This window comes from Macaca mulatta, chromosome 9 (genome assembly GCF_049350105.2).
Source record: "Macaca mulatta isolate MMU2019108-1 chromosome 9, T2T-MMU8v2.0, whole genome shotgun sequence".
NCBI lineage: Eukaryota > Metazoa > Chordata > Mammalia > Primates > Cercopithecidae > Macaca > Macaca mulatta.
In genome coordinates, this window is record NC_133414.1 from 60307216 (window position 1) to 60326938 (window position 19723).

The 19723-nt window shown below is 44.7% G+C and overlaps 1 protein-coding gene across 8 annotated transcripts in view; it reads right to left on the reverse strand.

Moving 5' to 3' along the window:
• The window catches only part of WDFY4 (WDFY family member 4), a 295693-nt gene that overhangs the window by 130093 nt on the left and 145877 nt on the right, over positions 1-19723 (reverse strand). For all 8 annotated transcript variants that reach the window (XM_077945551.1, XM_077945549.1, XM_077945550.1 and 5 more), the window contains one exon: positions 18241-18377. In XM_077945551.1, coding sequence (XP_077801677.1) covers positions 18241-18377 — 137 coding nt within the window. The remainder of the gene's footprint in view (positions 1-18240; positions 18378-19723) is intronic.

The window sequence follows — 19723 nt, forward strand, 5'->3', positions numbered from 1 at the left end:
AATTGATAGAATAGAAAACAGTATGCTTTCAAGAACAAGAATTAAATCTGTGTATATTTGCCTAGGAAAGAAAAACTAACAGAATATACAATGTGCTGGCCATTAGTGTTGTTCATCAAATATTTCCAGGTCTTTATTCCTATAGGTAGTGGCGTGATGAAACTTCCTGTTACCTTTGATCTTGGTGAGGCCAGGGAGATATGTGCAGAAGCTTGACAGCAATTTGCTAATCTCTCTTTTTCAGCTCTGGGTGGCAACACTCAACGTTCCAGATAGTGGCCGCACCATAAGCCAGTGTCGCTGAGTAAGAATAAGGTATACAGAGTCTTGGGCCAACACTCAGAGTACTCATAGCACAACCGAGAAATAAGCATTTGCTATTTTAGGCCAGTTAGACTTGGGAGTTTTTGTTACTGTAACATAACCTAATACTTTCTGAGTAATACACACACCAAAAATGTTAGAAAGGGTGATAGTGGAATTGCATTAAAACATAATTGTGAGCAGAAAAAAAGAGAGCAAGAGAGTTACAGGGAAAGCACGTATGAGACCAGTTAAATACTATGAGAAAAAGCTGGAACCATTTGAACAACAAGATAAGTAACAATGGGCTTCATGGATTACAGCCCAAATTCCAAAATAAATATGAATGAATTTTACTGACATAAATAAGATTGAAGAAATAGAGAAGAAGAGACAAAACTTCCTTACAGAAGAATTTTAAATTATATATGTAGATAATCCCCTTCCAGACATTAGAGCTGAATTGCTCGCACCCCTTGAGGGTGGTATGGACTTAGCGACTTGATTCCAAAGAATCAAGTATGGAAAGGCAGAAACAGTAACTTTACCATAGAGGAATGTGACAGACACCACCTTAACTCTATGATAAGGGTTAACATCAGCAGTGATGACATTATATGGACATCGTGTATCCCCTGATATCACGTGAAGAGAAGGGCATATCACCTCTGTGGACCCATAACCCCAGGCTAATCATGAAAAAAAAACATGAGGCAAACCAAAACTGAGGGACATTCTACAAAATATCTGACCATACTCAAAGCTGTCAAAGTCACAAAAAACAAGGAATATCTGAGAAATTGTCACAAACCAGAGAGGACTAAGGAGACAAGACAACTGTATGTAATGTGGTACCCTGGATTGAATTCCAGGTTAGCAGAACAAATGATAAAATCAAAATAAAGTCTGATGTTTAGTTAATAGTAATGTAACAATGTCAATTTCTTAGCTTTGACAAATATGTCATGAATAAGATGTTAACTACAGGGAAAACTGGGTGGGGAGGACATGGAAGTAGTGAATGTGAATATGAAAAGTATAGCAAAATTAAAAATGATTTTCTAAATCACAATGGGAATTCACCCAACCCTCTATCCTAACCCCCACTGAGAACCTGGGATGGAGAATGAGAGTCTCTTCTCCCTCAGGGAGACACCATTCCACAGGTTCTCTTGGCTGTCAACAACTCGTTGTATTAAATGTAATTCTCCTGTTACAAACAATTATTTTGGGGGTAAATCTTGTCTGCTGAAATTGCACAAGCCAGTCACTTCATCTGGTACTTAACAAAGAAAGACTGATTGGTGTACAAAATGGTGGAAGAGCTGCTTGGTGGATGTGCAGGATGGTGCAGAATTCACCAAACTGCAGATGGTTGTGCATTCTGTGAATAGTTTGAGGGAATGTTGAGTATTGCTGACAACTTAATTTCCATTTTATAAATAGACTTTAGAACTTAACCCCATATAATATGTTACTCCATAGACTGTCTTCTTTATTATTTTTTAAAGTTTCTGTGTATTCATTCACCAAAAAATCCATAAAGGAAATCAGTGGTCATGCGGCTTTACTTTAGTGTCAACTCCAGATTCCTTTAGCATCGGACTCTCCCCAACAAGACAGATTCCAGTTGAACTCAGGGGATCCCCCATCCACGGAGGGCAGAGTGAAACTGCTGCCGAGGTAGATACTACTCCCAGAGAGCCCAAGCTCTCATTGATCATTCTCATTGGACGCAATGGTCCCCCACTTGTCACCTGTCCTGCACCAGTGCTGATTGAGAGGATGAGGGATTTGGTCATCACGTAGTCATAGCAGTGAGGAACAGAGGAGCCACACCTGTGCGAGCACTCTGTGGTTATCGTGTAAACTAATTGTTATGAACACTCTTTCCCGGCACACCTCCTCAAGGTGCCGCAGCAGTAGGTAAACTCTGCAAGAGCAGCGTTCTGTGTCACCATGAGGGGGTTCCCCACCAGCCCACCAGAATCAGCTCCCCTAGGTCATGATTCAGGGCTTCCCAAGTGGAGGCAATGATCAAACTTTGAGGGATTAAAGAGAACCTCACAGACCTGCCTCACTCACTCGGGCCGAAATCTCCACAGCTGGTCACCCCCTGCCTGGAGTAAGACACCCCAGGGGTCAGGATTAAAGAGACCCAGCAGGACCTGCTGATGACATCTACCAGGAGCAGGGTCAGGGTGGGCAGCTCCTGCTCTTACTCCCACCCCTTGTTTAAGTCCATATGCAATGCAGTCTTGTACTAGTTGCAAAGGATCCAGTGAACAGGTGACCTAAACACTTCTATTATGTGTCTTCCACAGAAGGCTGACATATCCACCTTGGAATACAAGTTCTTAGTGGAGGTCTGGTTTTAGTTGAGTGATAGAAGCAATTAATGAGAACACCATGAAATGAAATGCTGTCCCTGTTTGTTGGTAAATCATGTGTATACTATCCTTATGTGAGCCCAGAAAATGCTGGCAGCCCTTGAGGAAGAAGGCATAGTGTGTACTGAGTGATGGGACAGCCTGGGCTCTGCAGCAAGCTATGGTCGGGGCCCAGGGGTCTTTGGGGGATGTCTATTCGGATGACTCAGGCCAGAAAAGGCTCTTTCCTTTGAGTGCCCAGGTAATTGCACTTTTCTCTGCTATGGAGACACAGCCCCCGAATCCTTAATAAATGTCAAGCAATACCAGAGTAATAATCATATTTCCAGCTATAATGACAAACAACTGGTGCTCCGAGCGGGTGAAGAGGGACCAGAACACCACAGCGCAATTCATCTCTTGTTAAATTCACTCACATATTAATTTCTGAGATGAATGGTGGTTTCTAATTTGTCTTTTTTGAACTGTGATGTTTTTATTAAATTCAATCATCATGAGTACATGAAGAAGGACTACTTAAAAACAAATCCACTCTGGTATAGCAAAAGACGAATCCTTTAAAATTGCAGGCACCATGCCTTCTCAAGGAAGCCATGCTCTCTCCTCTCTGCTTTCCTCTGTGGGTTTCAGGGCCTCTGAGAGTCTGAGACAGGCGGGAGGTGTCGCCACTGGCCTTCCCTGAACTCGCCTATTCTCACCCTGTCTCTGTGGGCCTCATCCTCACAGGTTAATGTTCTTAAAGACTCACACCTCCTCAGGCAGGGCAAGAAGGTTAGGGATTACTGGAGGGGGTTTGGATGAGAGATGAATGAGAAGATCCACCCTGGGGGCAGAGGAGTTTCAGTCCATGCAAACATCTTTCCCTGAATATGTATTGAGAAGTGAGGCACTGATAAGGACTAAATTGTGTTCCCCCCAAATCACATGTTGAAGCCCTAACCCCTACTACCTCAGAATGTGACAGTATTTGGAGACAGGGCCTTTAAAGAGGTGATAAAGTTAAAGTGAAGAGGGCGGGCCCTAATCCTACATGACTGGTGTCGTTATAATAGATGAGGACACGGGCATGTACAGAGGACAGACTATGTGAGGACACGGGGAAGGCAGCATCTCTGAGCTGGAAAAGAGGCCTCGGGAGAAACCAGCCCCTCCAACACTTTCCTCTCGGACTTCCAGCCTCCAGGACTGCGAGACAATACATGTCTGTAGTTTAAGCCACCCTGGCTGGGATACTTTGTTATGGCTGTCCCAGGAAACTAATATAGGAACTTTCACTCCAAATAATTCTCCCGTAGCACTGAGACACCTGGACCCCAAAACTGACATATTTCAAAGACGGATCACAACCAGGGCTGGAGTCTATGAGGAGATCTCTTCTTTGGGCTTTATGAAGAGCAAAAAGGTCACCCTGGTCAGGACTGCCCCATTGCTGAGGCTCCAGAGTAGAGCCGTTGGCAGCACTGGCTGTAAGCTGCACCCACTCCAGGAGCTTCCTAAGGCCACCCAACCACATGCCAGCTCCAGGATGCTGCACAGCCACTCTTCCTTGTGTTCTTGGAAGCCACACTGTGACTAGCCAATATGTTAGTCCTACTGTGTGATTCACCACTGGGCTGCCTGAGGGTCATAGGTAGACTGGTCAATACCAACCTTTCCCCCTCCTTTAGGCTGGGTCCCCATAGATGCAGTCATTGTGCATAAAAAAGCAGGTAAGCCTGAAATAGATGAACCTGGCTTCTTCCTAGCAGTCTCTTTTCAGCCAATGATTCGCAGCACCTGCTCTAGTGCAGGCCCTGTGCAAACCCGAAGGCCTTCAAGATGGGCAGGGAACAGGGTTTACCCACCAGGAACTTAAAACTCTTGCGAGGGAGTAAATGAGAAAATGACTTGCCCACAGAGGGGGCCACACCGACTCACAGCCAGGCTGGAGAGGGCTTGGTGGGCTTCCAGAAGGGATAGTATCCCTGCAGGCCTCCTCTAAGCAGAGAGGACCACATTTTCCTAAGGGTAGAGATGGGAGAAAATAGCCTGCACTATTACAAAATATGGAAGTGGGTCTACCTGGAGCAAAGATGCCATGTGGGAATGTGACAGGACATGAACTTGGATAAGCAGTGGGGTCAGCTACACGGGGCTTCTTAATTCCATCGGTACAAGTCTGAGTCTGCACAGCTTGGGAACTAAGGATGGTTTTTGATCAGGGGCATGACATCGTCAGCTCAGATCTTTAGAAACTCACAGTGGGGGTGACATGATGGCAGGATGGGGCAGAGTCAGCTGTGAGGTAGAGGTCATCTGCTTTGCTCACCCTGTGTCCCTATTCTCCAGCGCTGAACCTGGCTCTTGGCAGAAGCAGTTGATGGATGAGAAATGGATGCGTGAACCCTCTTGTCTCCCACTCCACAGTGGCATTCAGGAAGCTGGAGCACAGCGCTGGTATGTGACAGTGAGTCTTTATAGACTGTATATTCAACATCTGAATTTCCTAGGAATTGACTTTCTTCTAGGATTATTTTCTTTCCTGATCTCATTTCCTTATTTTATCGCACACACCTCATCTAGAGGTACCATAAAGCCTTTGGGGAGAGAGTCAGAATATAAATAAATACATAAGATGAACTGGATAGGATACCCCAGTAATGCCAAACCAGCACCCGACCCACAAGGCGGATGACCACGAGGGTCCATCCTTTGCATCTGGAGGGTGCTCTTCCTCACCATCAACCTGCCCTCACATCTTTCCTCCTCCACCTCCTTCTCCAAGTCTCAGATCAAGCTCCTCCAAATCAGACTTGCACCCTCTCTCTTCTGGGCCCCTTTTTACAGCATAATTATTTCACTAGCCTAGGAGCAGGACGACCTCCTGGGTCAGGGACTGTGCCCTTTTCGTCAGTATTCCCTGGCCTTAATCCAAGGGCCTGGAACATGGCAGGAAATCATGAGTGTGTGTGGGAGGTTGAAGGAAGACCTCTCAGAGTGGGGACAGGGGGTTTGGTAGAGGAGAAGGAGAGCTAGAGCCAGATGGAAATACAGATACAGAGGCCACAGATACAGAGTTATAGATACAGACAAGTTTCCCTATTCCCTGAAGAACTTGGAATCATGCTTGGTGGCCAGCTCCTGCCACCTCCTCTGGGCCACTTCCACTCCCCCAAGGGGTGTCTGTGCCCAACCACATGGACCTCTCTCTGCTCTCAAATATACAAGCCCATTTGTACCCCAGAGCTTTGACATTCACTGGGTCCTTTCCCAAGATCTTCTCTCCTAGATGTTGGAGGGCTGCTCCTTCATCTCAACTCATTATCACCTCCGTGGAGAAACCTTCTTGGACCTTCCAACCTACAGCCATCACAAGGCAAGTCTCTGGCGCGTCATCTAGGTCCTTCAGATTACTTTATGTACTTAATATTATCTAATCCGTTCCCTTTTGCTTGCCGTCTGCTTTCCCTCAAACAGAGTGTGGGAACCTTATCTGTTTTACTCACTGCCACCTGAGCTGCACAGCAGGCCCTAGGCTTGAAGAATCCCTTAAATCCAGAGTGGATCCGACTCAGGCTTATTCAATTGCTCTTTCGTTTGACTCAAAGATCTTAACGATTGCCACCATCACTCCCTGGGATAGTGGATACATGAGCACCTAGGAGACCCGAACCTCACTCTCAGGCCAGGGCTGGACTCAGTGCTTTCTTGTTTTTTGTTTATTTGTTTGTTTTTGAGATGGAGTTCTGCTCCTGTCACCTAGGCTGGAGTGCAATGCCACAATCCGGCTCACTGCAACCTCTGCCTACTGGGTTCAAGCAATTCTCCAGCCTCAGCCTCCCGAGTAGCTGGGATTACAGACGTGCACCACCACGCCCAGCTAAATTTTGTATTATTAGTAGAGACAGCGTTACAACATATTGGCCAGGCCAGTCTCGAACTCCTGACCTCAGGTGATCCACTCGTCTTGGTCTCCCATAGTGCTGGGATTACAAGTGTGAGCCACTGCACCCAGCCTGGACTCAGTGTTTTCTTCTGCTGTCTCCCCTCTCTCCTCCACATTCCATCTCTCCTTCCTTCTTTGCCAGGCCCAAGAGCCAAGTTTACATCAACCCCCATCAACAACAGTGAAGAAAAGAAAATTTCAGAACTTCCTGTTCTGAGACTTTGAAAGACTTTTTTAATTAACCAAAATGGTTTCTCATAATAGATGGGTCCCAGGGCGGGACGGCGGCTGTAACTCATGCGACAGCGCCAGGCGGCCCGGCTGTGAGTGGGGGGCCTAGCGGATTGTGAATGGCAGCAGCGCCTCAGGAGGGCCCCAGACTGATTCTCCCCACCATGGCCATCTGCCGTTTTATCTTTTATACAGCTTGGGACACTTCTGTCTTTGGAATGCTAGAGCATTTTTGCCTTGATGAGTATGTTTTTGAAAATACTTAAATTTAGATAAATACACAAAAATATGTTTCCTTATAACTCATAATTTTAAAAAATTAAAAACATCTCCTGGGATGGTGATACCTTTCCCCCCAACCACTACTCTAATTTTCAGAATGCAGGTATACCTTACATTGTGAAGTCCAGTATATCTAAATCTGAACCTCAAAATAAATGTCTGCATGTAAGTGTTCTTTAAAGAACTACATTTGATTTTCAAAAGGATTCAACCCAGGATTCCTTTAAGTTGCCAGATTCCTAAATTAATTTCACATCTGTTTTACTTTACAAAACCTTGATACATGCAGTATACTTTTTTTTTTCTGAAATCCATCTACTGTTATTTATTTATTTTTGGATGTCATCTAACTAGGGAGATAAACAGCCAGGCTATAAGGACTCCTTAAATATAAGGACCATGTATCATCTCTGCACTCATAGAAATGAGTGCTATGCCTACTCAAAACTTCTTGTTGAATTGCAAATGGTAAAGTATTTAAGTAAATTAAAATATTGCGAGTTGACCTGCAGATGTGGACTCTGTATTACTCAATTTTTTCCTCAATCACAGCCTCATATTTGGCATATAAACACAGCCTGACTATGTAATAAAATAAGTCACTATAGAGGAGAAAGAAACAAGAATATCAGTAAATACCTAGCAGATGGAGGTGAGATCTGGTTAATCTTTCCAAACTAGATGTTTCTGTTCAGGCTGAAGTTGTTGGGGAAGGAACTGAGTATCTGTCCCTCAGGACTTTTTGGCATCTTTTAGATACAATGCACCTTTAAATGGGCAGTGGTTGTTATCTCAGATGGAGAACATTCCACTGATTCATGGAGCTTGCATAACCTCAGTGCCTTCCTTGTTGGAAGGGTTTTCAGACCATAGTCTTGTTGCCAAAAGCAAACCAAATTTAATCCCATTTTTTGGGAGGCCGCGTGGCCAAAAGAATAGTCAAAGAGATGGCATTTGGGTCACTCTCAGGTTGCAGAACCCACAGTAGAGAGACAGACTTCTCCTTCAGTGACAGTTGTAGACCAGGAAGAGTGTGACTGGCAGGAGATAACACTGCAAGCAAGCCATGGACAAAGCAAGTCACTGTAGCTACTGATTATTCACTAAGTGTGTGGACTTTGCACTTAAGTCACAACATGGCAGACTACATGGCAGAGTTACAGCTGCCTTCTCGCCCTGGGACCCAAGGTTTAAGAACAAGAATAAACATTTCTGGTACAGGAAATTTTTATCAAGTAGCTGAGGTAGAAGCTTGCTGCACATTAGGAGAAGATCAGCATCATCTGGTTGAAGCATCAGGGTCCCTTTGTTAGTTGGGGTCTCTGCTAGCCCAGCCATTGTCCTTCACGTGAACTTGCAGGAGGAAGCCCCTCTGGATAGTCAAATGAGAACAAGGCGTCCTCCTCTGGGCAGCCGTGGACCACACCACAGCTCAGGGCCTGCTGCGGAGCTCAGAAGTCGGGGTACACCTGGTGACTGCTGTCTCTGGGGTGCCCTGGTCTGGTATAGGCGAGCATTCCCTGCAGTGAGGACACTGCTTGCTGCAGACCAGCTGGTTTCACATCTACCACCAGCTGCTGTGCAATGATGATGCCTGTCTATCTTTGCTTGGGCCCTCAGGATAGCTGCCTGCACCCACATTGATGGGCTGTTAGTGGTTCTGCCAGTTCTATACAGAGCCAGGCCCTAACACCGATCCTTTTAAGGGGACAAAGGATAGTCTCTCTTAGGCCTCTGTATTTACTTTGCATTTATGTGAAATCTTCTCCACACAAAACCAAAGGGCCTGGATCCAGTACCAATTATTCCTGGAAAAATCATCCAAGAAGAAGTTGAGTGGGTTTGATGTCATGAATAGAGACTTTCTCTTCTCAGCTGCATCAGGTGACATCAGCTTGATGCTCAAGTGGTCCAGCATCTTCATGTACAAAGATACCAGAGTAGACATCCTATCCACTGAACTAGCTGCTTTATAAAAAACAGGTATTCAGGATTCAAACAGAATTGTTTTAAAAATGAAAGCTATGGAGACTTGAACCTGCTGGCTTCTATCTTGGGTAGCCTGTTTTCCTGTTTTCCAGCAGGTGTGCAGTGACTCTGTGATGTTTCAGGAAGACCCCTAATCTAAGAAGGTTACTGCATTTAGCACTACAGTCCACCCATTCTGTTTACAATATTTTATCAGAAGCCATCATGATCTCAGATGGAGAATATTCCATTGATTCACAGGACTTGCACAAGCTCTGTGTCTGCTCTCTGCCCTAAGAAATCAGGAAAATGTGAACTTACAACTAAGGATGGCTGGACTTGAAGTTTGATATGTGCAGTTTCTCTTTCCTGCATAGGTAGGGGAATGTGTGTAACCTATTTTCAGCAAGTCGTGGATGATATTCCCTGAGCCTAACCTGAAAGAAAACATACATTAGAAGATTTGCCGTAAAATACCTTTAAAGGGAAAGCTCAGCTACAGAATTTAAGGCAGAAATTGCAGAAACTTTTCCGAAAAAAAAAATCAGTTGTGATATATTTAAACATGAAGGACACAAATATAAACAAAGTGCAGTAACAAATATATCAACGGAACAGTCTGTGCCCTATAGTACTATTACCTTGCTACCACTCCAGCGTGAACAGCCCAATGGAAACTTTTATACCACTAGCAGCAAAATGACTAGTTTTATTGAAGAAGAAATAAACAAAAACTATGTTGCTCTAAGCAGTTTTGAAATGAATATCTGATTCAAAACTTCCCCTGTGCATATAATTGCATGCTAATTTACATTTTAATTACTTCCTAAGAAATCAAAAGCATTTGTTGACAGTAGAACATAATGTCAACTTCACGGTGCTCTGTTGGTGGATGCTTAATGAACTTAATTAGATAATTAGTGATGTTAATTATCCTTCTATTATGAAGATAAAGATGTCTCACAAATGAAGCACCCAGTAAAGAAACATCATTAAAGGTATCAGTGTTTGCTTTGTTCATTTACATGTATTTTTCAAACTCCTGTAACAGATACTTGTGATAGACCAGAGACACTTCAAATGGAAAAAGAAAAACCACTGTCTTTCTTTATCCAGCTCTTGTCCTTTCCTCTTATTCTGGATACTAATGCTATACTGGTGATGTTGCCACTTTTTCAAAATCTGGGCTGTAGGGAACTCTCGTCCTTGTTCAGTTCTGCTGCTGAGTTTCCAGTACAATTGATCAGACTCCTTCCCACTTCCTTCTCTCTGGTGTGATAGGTGAATTCTAACACAAATTGCTTGCACAATGGGATGTGTCTATGTGTATGTGTAGGGGGGATATGCATGTACACATGTGTGTGTGAGAGAGACAGAGAGTGTGTGCGTGTCTGTGCGTGTGTGTGTGTGAGAGTGTGTGTGTGTGTGTGTGTGTGTGTGTGTGTGTGTGTGTCAAGGCAAGAGCAAAAATGAGAGAGAAGGCTCTGGTGGAGTGTCCAGAAAACCTAAAAGAATAACGGAGCCCCTCCCCACCACCCCGGCCTGGCTGCATTTCCCTGATGCTACAGTGTGTCCCCACCTCCATCACCAGACTCTGTCCCTCTTGGGGAGGTTATTCTGGGTGTGGTGTAGGAAGCACAGCTGCCTGCAAAACTGAGGGCAATGATACAGGCCACATAGACTTTACTTTCAGTTGAAATGAAAACAGAAATTTTGAGGTTTAAAAAATAAAACACTAGACTTCATTACTTTTTTGTTCCTTCCTTGCCCCCAAATACCACCATAATCAGAGCATAATGGATATCCCATCTGGAAATAGTCCTAGCCCTGACAGCACGATGAAGAGCTCTCAGACCAGGCTGGGGAGAGAGGCATTATTTTTAGGGTCAGTTATCTCAGGAAAAGCACCAAGAGCAAAGAGGTCCTTGGCAGCATTGCCCACCACAATTAAGAAAACCAATATTCCATTTAGCAGAAGGTCTTAGAACATCACTCACGCCAGTAGAGCAGTTTATACTTTTCAAAGTGTTTTTTAAATTATACTTTCCTTTGTTTCTGAGTGGTTTTATGTCTCTAACAGATAGTCCTATTTAATTACTTACTCAAAAGACTCTTCCTACCACTGAACACAACTGGGTTTTCCAACAATACAGCATTGTGATTTATTATAAACACTGTTTTCAGGTTTTCTGAGTCTCCCTTGTCTTTTCTGTGGTTTTCAATAATTTATCCCTCCAACCTGCTTTCTCTTGATCTGTGAATACAAGCTGGCCTTTCTGCTCTCCTGCCACGCCAGCAAGAACCTGTCTCAAGATCTCGCCTCTCTCTGGGTCCTCTGACTCTTCCGTTTTAGAAATCCTCATGTGTCTTTATTCTCCTTCAGGTTTAGGCCACCTACCTCCAAATCCCTCTCTTAAAGTCATATTCATCTCCTGGGGAAGACGTTTCTTTCTTGCCCACAAACATTATGTTGAATGTACTGCAACTTTAAGTAAAAATATTTCACATGATGACCTTCTGAATATCCGATTTTAAAAATGTCCTGCAACCTCTTAAAGATCTTTAACTCTTTTTCAGAAGAATTTCTCTGAGAATTCTGACTTCTGTTTTCACAACTGCATTTCGACATCCTCAGCTCAGCTCTGTTGTACCACTTACTCCCCCTGTATTTCAAAGCCAGTTCTTTCTATTTTCAAAAATCTATTCTCACTCCCAGTACTCTCTGGTCTCATGAGCTTTTTATCCCAGGGAAGTGAAATCTGAGGCCTGCGCCTGGAGTGCTGCTCAGCTCCTGAACATGGAGAGCTCAAGCATTCAACTAGAAAGCAGCTGTGTCATCAGCAGAGCTTATTGCCTTTCTTCCTGAAACTGCAGCGTGGGATTCTCCAAGGCTCAACGTGCCCTCAGCCTCAGCAAGACCCTCCTCTCATCAGCAGGAGACAAACACAAACATGCCAGCAAGCAAGACCAGGTGCTTCTTGATCACTCCCGCAACGATGGCTAAAGCCTTTCAGTTCTGCACATTTGCTTTCCCCTCTGCAATCTTAATTTGGGTCCCATGATTTCTTTGAAGAGAAAATAAGTATAGGAAACAGTAATGCATGAAATAATACGATGTCTGGGATGTTGCTTCAGAATTATTCAGTGCAGAAGGGGAAAGTGGGAAGTGATAAGGAGAGCAAATTGGCCATGAGTTGAAAATTGTTGAAGTCAAGTGATGGATAGATACATGGGGATTCATCACATTATTTTCCTACTTATGTATATGTTTGAAAATTTCCACAGTGATTTTTTATAAAGATAATGGGTGAAGTGCTCAGAGGGGATAGTCAAAAACATCATTTCCCTCACTAAGGACCTCAGCCAGAGCTGCCCTTAACAGAGGAGTCACCGAGTTGCTGGCCTCAGTCAGCAACTTGTCCTCTGCCGGGGCAGAGCTGCTCCATGCTAGGGTGGGTGATGGCGGGTCTGGCACCTGGTCAGGGAAGGAGCTGATGGCAGACCCCAGGCACCCTGCCCACACAAGTGCCCTGCCTCTGAAGTCTTCAAGGCCCGCAGTGGTGGGCCTCATAGGGCAGCCTTTAGGGGACCCCCGAGAAAGGTGTGGGGCAAATTTCTAACGTTCCCCTGCTCTTGCCAGGGCAGATGTAGAATTCCTATGGAAAGCTTTTACTTTTTTTAGCAACTCCAGCGGATCATCCTCAGGCTTCTGGTGCCCTCTCATCCCCTTCTGTTAATTCTTACACAGCCCTGACTTCCCTAGGTGGTCTTCCCTAGGTGGGCCATTTCAGTTTGCTAATACATGGCTTTGAAAACAGCAACTGGATGCTTGCTCAGCTATCTCCTAAAGCCATGGAATTGTGGGGAACAAAGGGCTTTGCCTTCCTCCATGTGAATCCTGCTCTCCTGTAAGTCCCCCAATCTTTGCTGGCAGGCTGGTGAGTGGGTCTCCCTCCTGTGGTGGGGCCTGCCTAGCTCACTGCCTGGGATAGCTGTCCACATGTGTACAGTTGATCCCAGGGGGAAAGTGGGCTGAAATCTAGCTCATGCTCTATGTACACAGGTCGGGGGCTGCCCAGAGAGGCTCCTACCCCTTTAAGGGCTGGAAGTCGCCTTGCACTCTCAGCCCCTTCCTCTGGTTCTTATTTCTCCCCATTCTCTGCAGAATCCCACAGAGCCATCTGAATGCCAGACCTCCTACCCCCAGGTGCCGTCTCTTCTCAGAGCCAGGCCTGTCCTGGGTGGCCCTCTTTTCTCACCTGTCCCAGCCTCAGTTGAACAGAATTTTCTGTGTGTTATTGATGTTCACTACTCCAACTACAGCTACTGCAGCCCCCACTATCTCCCACCTGAATCACCCTACAGCCCCCCGCCACTCCCAGTTCGGCTCCCCACTAGGGGCCCTCACCTGTAATTTCACCTATAGGAGCAGATGCCATGCCTCTCTTTAACCTCCCACCTACAAGTAAATGTGAGTGTCTAGGCTGGCCGGTGGTGCCCCCTGACCTGGCTTTTACTCACTGCCTTGGCCCCTTTCTTACCACCTGTTATGCCTCTGGCCTTCTCCCTGCCCGAGAGCTCTCCTCTGCACAGGCTTTGACCCCGCTGCTCCTCCCAGACTCAGGTCTAGGCGTCACCTCCTCCATGGCCCCTTCCTAACCAGCTTCTAGCCTCCTGACTCCTGTGCACATTTTCTGATTACTAATGCTTTTATATAAACAGATGATGACACACATTGTATTTTGGAATATTTTCAATTTTCATAAAAGTTACAAAGATAGTAGAGAGTTTTCGTCTACCTTTCAGCTGTTTTCCCATAAAGTTATTAACATCCCACATTGCCATGGTGTACCTGTCAAAACTAAGAAACCAACATTGGTTGTTGATGTCTTTTCAGCTTGTTTTTAAACAAGGAAGTCTGGAATTGAATAGGTAATCAAAGCTGAGTCCAAAGCTGTGAAGAGGGGAGCTGGCCAGCCTGCGTAGTCTGGATTCCCCAGGTAGACGGTGGACATGAGAAAGTGGCCTGAGTTGCCCTTTGGTGGCCTCAAGGGAGTCCAAGTTCCCAACCTCTGTCCAACAAGCTGACACCCGCAGCCTTCTAGGGATGGTGGGTGATGTCACAATTTGCTCCCACAAGGGACTGTGATGGGGTCAGGGGGAGAAGAAGAAGAAATAACATCTATCAAATCAACCCTGCCTCAAAGTTCAGCTCACCAACCAGGAATAAAACATTTTCTACTAAAAATGAAGATAGGTAAGAGGAATTAAGAATTCTGTATCATATGTCTCACTCCAAGGAACAATTTATCAGTGCTATAGGGTTGTCAGCTGCTGACATGATAAGGAATAACACCAAATGAATAATGTTTCCTCCAATACCAACTCCTTTAATTACAAGCCTCTTCTTTCCAGAAGAGAGACAGAAGATGCAGAAACCCCAATTTCATGCACTTGTGCCTGAATAATGTCTCCGTGCTGCTTTTTCCAGATGGCGACCTTCTCACTGGAGGGACTAATGATGTGGGTATATTTAGGGAAAAACCAATAACGGAGTCTTTAACCTTCAACAACAAAAAGCATGTTGTACAAAATGTTCCTTGGGATACATTAGAAAATATCAATTACATTGCTCACTGAGGTGTAATCAGCTGTAATAATCAAAATTAATTTTTAAAAATAATTAAACAGACCCCAGGGCAAATAGTTGATGCTCTTATCCTATGACATCACAGTGTACATATGTACCTGAGAAGTTGTGCCTTCTGTTAGCGACAAAGACATCTCACGGAGTTGAGTGATGGATGCAGTGTCTGAAAGCTGGTTGAGTTTCATCTCAGCAAAAGGAGGGGGAGCGTCTACTCCCTTGCTCTAAGCACTTCCATCTGCATTCTTTAAGGGCCTACCGTGTAGCAGGCACTGTGCCCATCCAAGACTGAGTTACCAGTACAAGATGTTGCTAAGCAAAGATGCAGTTAATTTTAAAGATTAAAACACAGTTCTTTTTGTTTCAAAAATCATTTGTCTTTTAATATCTACAAGATAATTTAAAGTGTACAAAGAATAAATCAAACTGAAGGGAAAGTGGGGGTCAATGGAGAACGAAGCCAGGGAGAAGGTATGTATGTACACATTTATATGCGTAGGTGGCTCAAAAATTTATCCCACTAGTTGTGTGCAATTACAAAAGCTGAACCATGCTTATCTCTCTGAATTTCTGAGTGTCCAGATCAAAGACAGAAATATAATCTGTTGCAAAATTTCTGCTCTTCTTGAGTTGCTGAAAGTAGTTCTTTCTGGTGCTAAACGGTGAGGGAGACATTCCCCATGGCTGCCTGGAAGCTGGGGTGGCTCCGGGTGAATCTCTCTACTTCAGTCCAGTCACACTGACCTTTGCTGCCCAGCACACCAATACCTCAGTGCCATTGCCCAACTGTCCTCTCTGTCTGACCCTCTTTCCCAGAGCATCTCAAAGCTCACGTTATTCATAAATTCTCTCCTCTGCTCCAATGCATCCTTGCCAAAGATGGCTTTGCTGACCTTCTCCATCTAAACAGCCCAGCCCATCTCTTGCCACCCTCCCTGCCTTACCCTGCATGGTTTTTCCTCATTGCCATTAGTTCTCCCAATATTTACAAATGTATTTTCTTATTCTCTATCTTTACTCCTTAGACTGCAGCTCCTTGAGAGAAGAGAATATGTCAGTTTTGTTCTCTGCTGTAACCTCAATGTTGAGAGCAGGGTGCAGAGTAAGTGCTCAATAAATATTTGTTGAATGAACAAATGAATAAGACCTCAATGCATGTAGAAGACAAAATCTTCAACAGCCTGCCCTCACCCAAGACAGAGCTGGCTTTGGATATTCTTTCTCCCAGATTTCTCAATGTGAGCCAAGAGCAAACTGTTAAAAGCCACTTGGGACACCTATGTGGCCCCAAACGTGGCGGTCTACTCAGGCTTCTTTCATATGAGCTGTTGCTCAATGCATGTCCCCAGGACTTGGAGGCAGCTGACCTGTGTCAATGACAGTGACTAGAGGGTAAGGGAGAGGGGCACTGGCAAGAGGCAGCATCAATAGGTGTGAGGTGATGAGATGAATACCCATGCCCAGCACCCTAACATCTCTTCCCTAGCTCCCAGCCAGGCTGCCCTGACCTCCTGGGGACACTGGTCAAGGAAGAGAAGCTCCAGGATGAAGCCAAGGAAAGAGGGGCTGGGCCCCTTCTGTCTCAAGTGACATTGGTCAGGAGCAGGTACCTGGGCACAAGTGGGAGTGCTCCAAGTTTTAGGGCTTGGTACACATATCACCTATAGGATGATCTTGACCTTGGCAGAGAGAGCTAGAAGGCCAAATGGAATTTGTAAACAGTCTCCTATTTCTAAAGCATTTACAGCTTCCCAGGGCTCCACATGCTCTACTATAAACAGAGCATATTCCCAGTTGTAAGTTCAGGAGTGAAAGCTCTGAGAGGTTCCACAAATTCCCTAAGGTCCTCCTCAGCAGCACAAAGATGGGATCCCATCTTCTGTGACATTTAATGGCTGAAAAGTCCTTAACTTTCTTTTTTTTTTTTTTTTTCAGGTTCAGCTTCCACATCTTTATCAACAAGTCTATAATACCTGTCTGATGCAGCTATTATAAAATCTGAGTGAGTTACTCACACATTAATGTATTCAATCAGTGAGTCTATCAATGAACTTACCAAATAGTGCCTTTAACAAGTCAATTCCCTTAGAATAGAGCCTGAATAAGACGTGTGCTTTGCCCTTAGTTCTTAGCATCAGGTAGCTGGTCAGCCAGCCATTCATTTCTGGACTTCCCTTCTATGTCTGGACTCTTTCCAGGCCCTGAAGCCTGTGATTCCCAAAGGCTGGAAAAAGAAAGCCCTTTTCCTCATCTGCCTGGACACTTACAGGCAGTTACAGATTATGAGCTGGTGGGATTTGGGCTCCACCTCATTTCCCAAAGTTCATGGGCCAAGAGCTGGGATTATGTTAATGTGTCTGTCAGCTGTCTACTTTAACTTCCCGGGGAACTTTCCTGGGTTCCCACAGTTATTTATCCCACTGGGGAGTTAAATAAACTGCTCAAAGTCTCCTGACCCTACAGCCATGTTTAGCAACAACCACAGTCCACCTCTGAAGAAGTCAGTGCCCCTGGCATTATAATATATCACTGGTATTAGAATATATCACAGATCATGCATTTCTAAAAGAGCCTCAGCAACACTTCCAGTCCCACATGTTCCTGCAGAACCTCATCACTCCCCCATGAGAAGGTGGAGTCTATTTCCCTTCCCTTGAACTTGGCAGAATTTTTTGCCCATCTTGTTGGAGGTGACACTGCATAGCTCCTGAAGCTAGGTCATAAAAGGTAATGCAGTTTCTGCCTGGTGAGCTCTCTCTCTCCATTATCCTTTGAAACCCTGCTACCATGCTGTAAGGAAGCCCAGTTCACATGAGGAGGCCCTGTGTAGGTGTTCCAGCCAATAGCCCCTGTTAAGATCTCAGACTAAAGCCAGCAGCAACCACCAGATATATGAGTAACTCAGCCTTCCAATGATCCCAGCTGAGGCCCCAGACACTAAGGGGCAGAGATAACCTGTTCCCCTACCCACTGTACTCCAAATACCTTACAACAATGTTCCTGATCTCACACACACACACACATAAACACACACACACACACACACACACACACACACAAACCTTGTTGGAGCCAATGAGTTTTAGGAAAACTTGTTTTGCAGTTTTGAGAAATTGATCAGAAAACCCCAACAGGTCTGCCCCACACAGTAAAGAGGGCCCACCCAACACAGTCAAAGTGGCCCATCCCTGTGTCTCCTGGCAATGAAGTGAATGTTTCTGTCCACCTCTGCTGGGCTCACACCCCTAGCTGCTGCTGAGTGGTTGGCTAGTGCCCTCTGAATATGTCTGACTCCAGTTGAGAATGGGAACAAGGAGCCAGCCTAATACAGCCTAAACCTGGCCTCAACTGGGGAGCTACATGCATACCCTCAAATGCTCACAAGGACATGGAGTTAGATCATGTCTAGTAACAGGCAGCGGAGAGGAGATACGACTCGTGGGGTTTGAAGCAAATGCCTGATACTTTTCTAAGGAAAAGGGGTCTGGGCTCACCTCTGTCTTGCACTCAGGGTCCTTGGCCTGCCGCCCGGGCATCAGCTTCATGGCTGAGGACAGGCTTCCGCTCCACAAAGTGACTTTGCTGTGGTGTGCAACATTTGAACGACTTGCCAGTGACTTCTTCTCAGATGCTGAGGGCAGGGAAGCAAAGAATGTCAGAGGTGAAGTGAGAGCACACACTATTTTTCATAGCTAGCTTGGCTTTCAAAGGGCCAGCCAGGGGCATGAGCCCCCTGTGGTTGCCTCCAAAAACAGAAACAACCCAGGTTACAAGCTCACACTGCCGTCTTCTGACTTTCCTTTGGCTAAGAAACACTGTGGGCTTTGAGGTCACCAGACTTAGCCTAAACTCCTAGCTCCACGGCTTGTTGACCCACAGTGAGATGGTGAGCAGGTTAACTAAAGTTGCTGAGCCTCAGTTTTCTCATCCTGTGAAACCGGGATAACAATATCTAAACTAATTGAGGCATCATGAAAATTATATAAGATATGTGTTTAAAGACCCTGGAACATGGAAAGTGTTCAATATAGGATTGTTAGCAAAAAGAGAGTCATTTGTAAGCTTTACAGTTTTACTACTTTATTCCACTGTATGTGCATAGATATGTATATCCTATTTTATTTTACTCTTCTCTGAAATAGAATCTGACCATTTTGACTTTAAAAGTACATGAAAGTAGATAGGTATTGCTATTGTTTGAATGTGTGTTCCCTCCATAATTCATGTTGAAACGTAATCCCAATTGTGGTGGTACTAAGAAGTGGGACCTTTTGGGAGGTAATTAAAATATGAGGGTTCTACCCTCATGAATGAATTAGTGTCTTATAAAAGGGCTGAAGGGGACCATCCCAGGCCATTTTTGCCCTTCTGTCTGTTCCAACATGGGAGGACACAGCATTTCTCCCTTCCAAAGGATACACCAACAAGGTACCATCTTAGAAGCAGATGCCAGACATAGCCCTCTGCAGACATCAGATCTACTGGCACCCTGATCTTGAACTTCCCAGCCTCCAGAACTGAGCAAATAATTTTCTATTATTTGTAAATCACTCAGTCTGTGGTATTTTGTTATGGCAGCATAAATGGACAAAACCAGGTATGTATATACACATCCGCCAGGACTAATTTAGAAAGCCAATTAGAAGGAGATTCTGGACCACTGGACAGTCTGGGACAATACACATGGAAATGACTAACTCCTGAATCACTGCAAATTTTGTGATTCTGGAAGATGTACAAGTATAGGAGGTGTAAGTTGAAAACAGTGATCACCTTGAAAACAAAATTAAAACTTGCTGCATTGACTAATATGCAAAAATATTGTTTATTAGTACCAAATATTAATATGGTAAAAATGTTGAGGTCACTAACAGAATGCAAGAGACATTAATATTTTGGGGATGAAAACTTTCACTTCATGAAGTGACAGGACATGAGGAACCTAAGCTCAAGGTAATTGCATGACTTAGTGAAAGG